This window comes from Protobothrops mucrosquamatus, unplaced genomic scaffold (assembly GCF_001527695.2).
Source record: "Protobothrops mucrosquamatus isolate PMUCROS unplaced genomic scaffold, P.Mucros_1.0 scaffold2216, whole genome shotgun sequence".
Taxonomy (NCBI): Eukaryota; Metazoa; Chordata; class Lepidosauria; order Squamata; family Viperidae; genus Protobothrops; species Protobothrops mucrosquamatus.
Window position 1 is genome coordinate 13,490 of NW_015388308.1, and position 9,134 is coordinate 22,623.

The 9,134-nt window shown below is 52.1% G+C and overlaps 2 protein-coding genes across 2 annotated transcripts in view; both read left to right on the forward strand.

The window, feature by feature from the left end:
• The first annotated feature begins 1,032 nt into the window (after positions 1 to 1,032).
• On the forward strand, positions 1,033 to 5,813 carry LOC107295087 (mitochondrial inner membrane protein OXA1L-like). The gene is made up of 8 exons (XM_015824380.1): positions 1,033 to 1,092; positions 2,588 to 2,722; positions 2,837 to 3,029; positions 3,811 to 3,954; positions 4,237 to 4,322; positions 4,402 to 4,566; positions 4,930 to 5,034; positions 5,802 to 5,813. The coding sequence occupies exons 1-8, from the start codon at positions 1,033 to 1,035 to the stop codon at positions 5,811 to 5,813; spliced, it is 900 nt and encodes a 299-aa protein (XP_015679866.1).
• A 735-nt stretch (positions 5,814 to 6,548) lies between these two features.
• The window catches only part of LOC107295088 (mitochondrial inner membrane protein OXA1L-like), an 8,946-nt gene continuing 6,360 nt past the window's right edge, over positions 6,549 to 9,134 (forward strand). The window contains exons 1-3 of the mRNA XM_015824381.1: positions 6,549 to 6,618; positions 8,099 to 8,233; positions 8,348 to 8,540. Coding sequence (XP_015679867.1) covers positions 6,559 to 6,618; positions 8,099 to 8,233; positions 8,348 to 8,540 — 388 coding nt within the window. The 5' untranslated portion in view covers positions 6,549 to 6,558. The remainder of the gene's footprint in view (positions 6,619 to 8,098; positions 8,234 to 8,347; positions 8,541 to 9,134) is intronic.

The window sequence follows — 9,134 nt, forward strand, 5'->3', positions numbered from 1 at the left end:
ATTTCTTTTTGGGGGGGGGCTGACTTCCCACAACATATATCCTAGCTTGTCTACACCTTTGTTAAAGTTCTGTAAACTGTAGTCCTTGCTCATCCCAAAGGCGCTTTTTTAAAAGACAACTGGACTTTCTTGTTTATTTGGGGTTTTTTTGAAAAGTTACTTTTTGAAAAGCACCTTTGGGACAACCACGACCTGGATGACTGAGAATCTCCATAGACAATCTGGTCCTTGCTGGTTTGATCTCTGGATGAGGATCTCTGGATGGGTACCACCAAAATGCTGGCAAAGCAGAAATCCAAAGTACAGTAAAAAAAAAAAAAAATACAAACCAAGTTCTTTTGACTTCATTCTCCTAAGTGGCCACGGTGGGGAGCTGCTGTTGATCCTGCCTGTTGAATTGAATTACACTCCTAAATTAGCTTTTTTATATATATAAAAAAAAAAATTAGCACGAATAACAAGAAAATAATGCTTGCAACAGCTCCCCTCAGTGGCCACTTGGCAGAATGGAACCAAACGAGTTACAGTTCAGATCTTCTTAACCGCTTTAAGAAGCGTAGACTGAGGAATTCTGGGAGTTGAAGTCTCGACGACTCGAAGTCGCCAAGGTTGAAACTGGGAGGGTTGCCCTAAGCTATCACGGCGGCATCATTGCCCGTGAAAAATATGGCCGCGCTTCCTCTTCCGTCTATCTCCGACGGCAATAAACATGGCTTCCCTCCGCCGGAAGGAAGGCTCGAAGCGCCCGTGACAAACATGGCTACAGCGGAGAAGTCTATCCTTCTCGACTCTCCGAGTCTTTATTTTATTTCTTTTTTTCCGCCAATCAACCCCGGGCCCCTAAGGAGGAACTCCTCGCGAAAAAAATCGCCCTTCGCCTTGGAGGTCGCTTGGGGAGACGCAAAGCCGCCTGCCCGTAACCAAAAGGGCCGCGGCGGCCTCGGAAGAGCGTCGACACGACCCTTCCGGCCCACGCTCCGGTCACGTGACGAGGCAGCCGGGTCCTCCGCGGCGGCGGTCAAGCCGGAGACCATGGCGGCTTTCGGGGCGCTGCGGCGAGCGTGGATCGCGGCGGGGGGGCTTCACCCTCAGGTGGGTATGCCCGGGGGGAGAGAGGGACGGGGGCTGTGACGTCACGCGCCCGTCGCGCGATGGGATATGTAGTCCGTCGGGCCCGCCACCGGCCTGCGCTGCTCGTCCTTGCAGGGGAGCCCGACACAGGGGCGGGTTAGCCGTCGGGTCTCCTCGGGGGTGGGACGGGGAGTCCCTAGGACAGGGGGGCTTCCCACTTGGCCCTTTTATGACTTGTGGACTTCAACTCCCAGAATTCCTCAGCCAGGCACGCCAGGAATTCTGGGAGTTGAAGTCCACAAGTCGTCAAAGGGCCAGGTTGGAAGACCCCCTGCCCTAGGAGGAGCCTCCGCTTGGCTTCCTCCTCCCTTCCGGACCCTGAACGTAGGCCCAAACCGGGGCCGGGGGGGGGTCATCTCAGCCTCCCTATTCGTGGTCCCTCCTCGGCATCGCCTGCAAGGGGTTTTTCCCCCTCTGAACGTTGCAAAAGCAGGAGTGGCCCCCTTGAAGTCCCTCCCGAGTCTGGGGCTGTTTTGCAAGGATGGGTGCTGCACCCTGAGCTGGGTTGCTTCCTGGCAAGCGTCTCATTACCAGACAGGGGAACGTCATCAGTGCTAGAAGTATGTGGAGTTTGCAGAGAGGAGGAGGAAGAGGAGGAGGAAGAGAAGGACTCTGAGGTCCTGGGTGCTCCCTGAGCTGAGTTGCTTCCTGGCAGGCGTCTCCTTGCCAGACTAGGTGACATCATCAGTGCTAGAAGTGTCTATGGCAGTGTTTCTCAACCTTGACAATTTTAAGGCATGTGGACTTCAACTCCCAGAATTCCACAGCCAGCAATGCTCGCTGTGGAATTCTGGGAGTTGAAGTCCACATGCCTTAAAATTGTCAAGGTTGAGAAACACTGGTCTATGGAGATTCTCAGTCATTGGGGGGGGGGGTTTCCAAAAGTGCTTTTTCAGGAGGCAATGGGACTTTCTTGATTTCCTTTGAAGACCTTTTGCTTCTCATCATGGGAGCTTCTTCAGCTCAAGCTTGCAGACAGCTGGCTATTTGCATTCTTCTCTGCCTTCAACCCTGAAGGCACACAGGGCAGGAAAACATCCTGCAGCCACTTGCACCACTCAGGGGACCCTGAGGACACAGGTAAACCTCCAAGTGGCCTCCACGACTCTCTAAAAGAAGGCAAATGACCAGCTGTCTGCAAGGAGTATAAATCCTCCCATTCCCCCCCCCCATCCAGTCAGAGCTGAGGAAGCTTCTTGGAGGAGAAGCGAAACGTCTTCGAAGAAAAACAAGACAGTCCACTGGCCTCCTGAAAAAGCACCTTTGGGACATCAGTGCTAAGGGAAATGGCCCTTGCAGGGGTCCTGGGTGCTCTCTGAGCTGGGTCATTTCCTCGCAGACCTTTCATTACCAGACTAGGTAACGTCATCTGTGCTACAAGGGAATGGCGTTTGCAGGGAAGAGGAGGACTGTGGCATTGCAATTCCCCCGTGTATTTTTGCCACTTCCTTTGCAGGTTCACAGGACCTCTGTGCCCCTGAGGTGGTCCCAGGCCAGAACCTCTTTTGTTCCTCGGTTGAAGAGTTTTCCTGTCGCGCCTTGGAGACTCACAATCCGGAGTCAGAGCACCGCAGCCGTGGCAGGCATCCAGGTGGGGCAACTGTGCTTGGACTGTTCGAAGGGATGTAAAAGGGAACCTCATCCGGGAGTGACGTTGGCATGTGGGGAACCTGCCTTACCTTCATTTTTGCCTTTCCCCTGGCAGGTTGCGCAAGGTGTGTCCACCCCACCTCTGGAGGAAATCCTCCCTCTGGAGGAACTTGGTCAAGTAGTTTTGCAAGAACCGACATTCGCCGAACTGGGCCTGGAAAGCTACACCCCGGTGGGCTTTATCCTGAAGCTTTTGGAATCGTTCCACCTGGACCTGGGGCTGCCTTGGTGGGGAGCCATTGTGGCAGGTAAGGAGGAGGATGGGATAGTTCTAAGCAGATGGGAACAGGAAAAAACAGGGTTATACAGGTAGCCCTCGACTTAACGACCACAGCGGAGGGCAAAATTTGTGTGGTTAAGCGAGACATTTGTTAAGTGAGTTCTGCCCCATTGCCACGATTGTTAAGGGAGTTACTGCGGTTGTTAATTGGCTAACATAGTTGTTAAGTGAATCTGGCTTCCCCCATTGACTTAGGTCGCCAAAGGCGATCACGTGACTCTGGGACGCTGCAACCGTCATAAATGTGAGTCAGTTGCCCAGCGTCTGAAAGTTGATCGCATGACCACGCAATGTCATAAATGTGGGGAAAAAAGGGACATAAGTCTCTTTTTTCAGTGCTGCTGTAACTTCAGTCACTAAATGAACTGTCGTAAGTCGAGGACTACGTGTATGCCACTGGACCAGGAATTGCGCATTGTGACTGGGAACAGAAGTCAAATCACAACTGGCTGGTAAGCCAGGCCAAAATTGGTAGACAGAATTGACGTCGGGGGTACTGTATAAATTTCTTTCGTTCTCACAGGTGTCCCAAATCAGCAGAGTGGAGTCTTGAGTTTTGTTTTGTTTTTTAACTTTAAAAAAATAATTTTATTTTGGGGAAATGACCTCCCACCTTGTGTTCCTGTGGCTCATCACAGCCTCCCATCCAGCTATGGACTTTCTGCATCTCTAGGGTAAATTCTTGAGGGCCTGAACCTTGTAGTTGCCTTGCAAAGTAATGCAATTCTTCTCTCCTGCCCAATTTCCAGGCACGGTATGTATACGCTGCCTGGTCTTCCCACTCATTGTAAAGAGCCAGCGAGACGCAATCGAATTAAACAACCACGTACCCCAAATGACTGCATTGACTGCCAGAATCAGCGAAGCCAAGAAGACTGGCAACAGACAACAGTGTAAGTTTAAAATGGGATCAAACCTGAGTGGGATTAAAATAAGGCTCTGGGATTAAATCAAAGTCTGCAACAGCAGCCGTTGAGATCGGGCTGAAGGAAGACGACGTGGATGGAAAGGTGATCTTCCATTAATATTACCGGCCTCTAAAATGCACTACTATGGTTGAGGGAGATAGGAATTGTAGTCCACTATCTGGAGGACAGGAAGTGCTCATAAGCAACACTTGCAAGACAGGTTTAGTTGTATCTTAACGTCACATTTCCTGTCTCTTTTGCTCCCAGTTTCGCAGGCCGTCATGGATCTGGAACACTACCAGAAGACCCATAATATTAACCCCCTGCGAGGATTAATCACGCCTCTTGTCCAGGTCAGCTTCTGTGGCATGCTTGGAATTTGTTATCGTGTGCACGGCTTACCGGCTTGACCTCTTCTCTTCTCGGTCGCAGGCTCCCATTTTCATCTCGTTCTTCTTTGCCCTGCGCAAAATGGCGGAGTGTCCTGTGCCCGGCATGCAGACGGGGGGACTCTGGTGGTTCACGGACCTCGCAGCCCCGGATCCTTACTACATACTTCCCGTGATGGTATCTGTCACCATGTGGATTGTTACGGAGGTACGATTTGGGCAATTTGAAAGCGAAGTCTGGCTAGCCACAGATTTTGCTTCCACTTAGCTTTTACCTAGCGTTCCCCCAGATCTCTTCCTCCACCTGTCGGGATTTTGAAGAAATTGGTAGGCATGAGAGAGGGCTTCTGGGGTGGACCATGTAAAAATCTACCCAGATCTTGACTAGGGATTGAGTGGCTCTCCATTTATCCGAAGCCTGGCTCTGCCTGGATCTTTGACCTGCTTGTTTCCTGTCAGGCTAATTCAAAACCATCCTGGTGGTGTGGATTGAGGACTGGGATAGATACGTGAAGCAGGAAGAGTAGAAAATTGAGCAGTGGTCACTGGATAACACCTGTCTTTCCTTCAGACTGGGATGCAATCAGGACCTCCACACCCAAACCTGGAGCTAATGAAAAAGGTTTTCCGAGTGATGCCCGTGGTCTTCCTTCCGTTCATAATTTCCTTTCCAACGGTAAGAGGGCATGTCAGCTGGGTTCTGCGGAAAACCCCACGGATTTTTATTTGTTAATCAAATGTATAGGCAGTCTGTCTCACTGTCATGTGCAGAGTGCAGTTGTGCAAGGCAAAGATGGCAAAGAGGTAGACATAACTTTCTTTAAGTCTCATAGCTTCAAAGGGGGCACTGCTGGAAACCTGCATGCTTTCCACACTTTGTTCTACAAGTTATTTGTTCGTTTATTTAATTGTATTTGTATAGCCGCTCATCTCACATAGTGACTCTGGACAGCATACGTAGTAATAATCGAGAGTATATTAAAACCATTAAAACAACATATTTAATTAAAATAAGATAGAAGCAAATAAACTGGTGAAAAAACATATAGTGTACTTTGGTCTAGTAGTTAAGGCTGCAGGCTAGAAACCAGGAGACTTGAGTTCTAGTCCTGCCTTGGGCATGAAAACCAACTAGGTGGGCCAGTCACTCTTTCTCAGCCCAAGCACTTCACAGGGTTGTTGTGGGGAAAAGTAGGAAGCAGATTAGGTATGTTTGCCACCACAAGTTATTTACAAAAATAATAAAAGATTTTTTTAAAAAAGTCGTACAAGCATCTAACAGGCTCCATTCTACCAAGGGTTCCCCAAACTGGTTGACAAAGCCGTATTTTAAGAGAGGGTGTTACACAGGGCTGGGATCTTAATAGCAGAAAGGGCTTTCTTCCTAGCCCCAAATAAAACAGTCCCTGTCCCACGACGTGTCTCTCCTGCCGGACCTGATAGGAGTGGATATAACCAGGGAGAGGCAGTCGTTCAAATATCTCAATTCCATGCCATGTAGAGCTTTGAAGGGAAAAACACCTTGAATTGGACCCAGAAGCAAACTGGCAACCAGGGCACCTCACGTGGCAGAGGTGTAGCACGTGCAGATCTTGGAGCAGGCATTACTGCAGCAGCACCAACTGAAACTTCTGGATATTTTTTCAAGGGTAGCCCCGTGTAGAGTGCACTAGAGTAGTCCATTCAGGAGGTGAATACGGCAGGAATGACAGAAAGTAGAGTCTCCTGGCCCAAGAAAGGGCGCAATTGGCACACAGCATGAAGCTGTGCAGAGGCCTTCCTGGCCACAACTCCCACCTACTCTTCAAGCAGGAGTCCTGACTCCGGAGGAACCCCCAAGCTGTGCATGAGGTTTGCTTGGGGCAGGGCAACCCCATCTAACACGAAGATGGTAAATCCCCAGATGCAGAAGGCCTTAAAACCTAAAAGCCACTAAAAGCCTNAGTCTATCCTTCTCGACTCTCCGAGTCTTTATTTTATTTCTTTTTTTCCGCCAATCAACCCCGGGCCCCTAAGGAGGAACTCCTCGCGAAAAAAATCGCCCTTCGCCTTGGAGGTCGCTTGGGGAGACGCAAAGCCGCCTGCCCGTAACCAAAAGGGCCGCGGCGGCCTCGGAAGAGCGTCGACACGACCCTTCCGGCCAATGCTCCGGTCACGTGACGAGGCAGCCGGGTCCTCCGCGGCGGTCAAGCCGGAGACCATGGCGGCTTTCGCGGCGCTGCGGCGAGCGTGGATCGCGGCGGGGGCGCTTCACCCTCAGGTGGGTATGCCCGGGGGGAGAGAGGGACGGGGGCTGTGACGTCACGCGCCCGTCGCGCGATGGGATATGTAGTCCGTCGGGCCCGCCACCGGCCTGCGCTGCTCGTCCTTGCAGGGGAGCCCGACACAGGAGCGGGTTAACCGTCGGGGGTGGGACGGGGAGTCCCTAGGACAGGGGGGGCTTCCACCTTGGCCCTTTTATGACTTGTGGACTTCAACTCCCAGAATTCCTCAGCCAGGCACGCCAGGAATTCTGGGAGTTGAAGTCCACAAGTCGTCAAAGGGCCAGGTTGGAAGACCCCCTGCCCTAGGAGGAGCCTCCGCTTGGCTTCCTCCTCCCTTCCGGACCCTGAACGTAGGCCCAAACCGGGGCCGGGGGGGGTCATCTCAGCCTCCCTATTCGTGGTCCCTCCTCGGCATCGCCTGCAAGGGGTTTTTCCCCCTCTGAACGTTGCAAAAGCAGGAGTGGCCCCCTTGAAGTCCCTCCCGAGTCTGGGGCTGTTTTGCAAGGATGGGTGCTGCACCCTGAGCTGGGTTGCTTCCTGGCAGGCGTCTCATTACCAGACTGGGGAACGTCATCAGTGCTAGAAGTATGTGGAGTTTACAGAGAGGAGGAGGAGGAGGAGGAAGAGAAGGACTCTGAGGTCCTGGGTGCTCCCTGAGCTGAGTTGCTTCCTGGCAGGCGTCTCCTTGCCAGACTAGGTGACATCATCAGTGCTAGAAGTGTCTATGGCAGTGTTTCTCAACCTTGACAATTTTAAGGCATGTGGACTTCAACTCCCAGAATTCCACAGCCAGCAATGCTGGCTGTGGAATTCTGGGAGTTGAAGTCCACATGCCTTAAAATTGTCAAGGTTGAGAAACACTGGTCTATGGAGATTCTCAGTCATTGGGGGGGGGGTTTCCAAAAGTGCTTTTTCAGGAGGCAATGGGACTTTCTTGATTTCCTTTGAAGACCTTTTGCTTCTCATCATGGGAGCTTCTTCAGCTCAAGCTTGCAGACAGCTGGCTATTTGCATTCTTCTCTGCCTTCAACCCTGAAGGCACACAGGGCAGGAAAACATCCTGCAGCCACTTGCACCACTCAGGGGACCCTGAGGACACAGGTAAACCTCCAAGTGGCCTCCACGACTCTCTAAAAGAAGGCAAATGACCAGCTGTCTGCAAGGAGTATAAATCCTCCCATTCCCCCCCCCATCCAGTCAGAGCTGAGGAAGCTTCTTGGAGGAGAAGCGAAACGTCTTCGAAGAAAAACAAGACAGTCCAGTGGCCTCCTGAAAAAGCACCTTTGGGACATCAGTGCTAAGGGAAATGGCCCTTGCAGGGGTCCTGGGTGCTCTCTGAGCTGGGTCATTTCCTCGCAGACCTTTCATTACCAGACTAGGTAACGTCATCTGTGCTACAAGGGAATGGCGTTTGCAGGGAAGAGGAGGACTGTGGCATTGCAATTCCCCCGTGTATTTTTGCCACTTCCTTTGCAGGTTCACAGGACCTCTGTGCCCCTGAGGTGGTCCCAGGCCAGAACCTCTTTTGTTCCTCGGTTGAAGAGTTTTCCTGTCGCGCCTTGGAGACTCACAATCCGGAGTCAGAGCACCGCAGCCGTGGCAGGCATCCAGGTGGGTCAACTGTGCTTGGACTGTTCGAAGGGATGTAAAAGGGAACCTCATCCGGGAGTGACGTTGGCATGTGGGGAACCTGCCTTACCTTCATTTTTGCCTTTCCCCTGGCAGGTTGCGCAAGGTGTGTCCACCCCACCTCTGGAGGAAATCCTCCCTCTGGAGGAACTTGGTCAAGTAGTTTTGCAAGAACCGACATTCGCCGAACTGGGCCTGGAAAGCTACACCCCGGTGGGCTTTATCCTGAAGCTTTTGGAATCGTTCCACCTGGACCTGGGGCTGCCTTGGTGGGGAGCCATTGTGGCAGGTAAGGAGGAGGATGGGATAGTTATAAGCAGATGGGAACAGGAAAAAACAGGGTTATACAGGTAGCCCTCGACTTAACAACCACAGCGGAGGGCAAAATTTCTGTGGCTAAGCGAGATATTTGTTAAGTGAGTTCTGCCCCATTGCCAGTTGTTAAGGGAGTCACTGCGGTTGTGAATTTGGTAACACGGTTGTTAAGTGAATCTGGCTTCCCCCACTGACGTAGGTCGCCAAAGGCGATCACGTGACTCCGGGACGCTGCAACCAGACGGAGCTTGGGCCAATACCTGAGACCTTGACCCGCGGCTCGACTAAGGACCTGGTGGCCGCCTGGGATGGTGCGGCCGCGGGGGCCCTGGACCGGGTCGTGCCTTTGCGGCCCCTCACCCGATGCCAGTCTACCTTGGCTCCTTGGTTCTCCGAGGAGCTGAGGGTGATGAAGCGTCGGAAGAGATGCCTAGAGAGTAATTGGAGGGCCACCCGCTCCGAATCCGATCGGAAATTGGTAAAGTCCCATTTAAGGACTTACCTAGTAGCGATAAGAGCGGCGAAACGAAACTATTTCTCCGCTCTTATCGCGTCTGCAGGTAACCGA

Coding starts and splice junctions, on each gene's coding strand:
- LOC107295087 (XM_015824380.1), top strand. CDS start 1,033: ATGGCGGCTTTCGGGGCGCTGCGGCGAGCGTGGATCGCGGCGGGGGGG. Junction 1,093..2,587: donor CGGGGGGGCTTCACCCTCAG/GTGGGTATGCCC, acceptor CTTCCTTTGCAG/GTTCACAGGACCTCTGTGCC. Junction 4,567..4,929: donor CCATGTGGATTGTTACGGAG/GTACGATTTGGG, acceptor TCTTTCCTTCAG/ACTGGGATGCAATCAGGACC.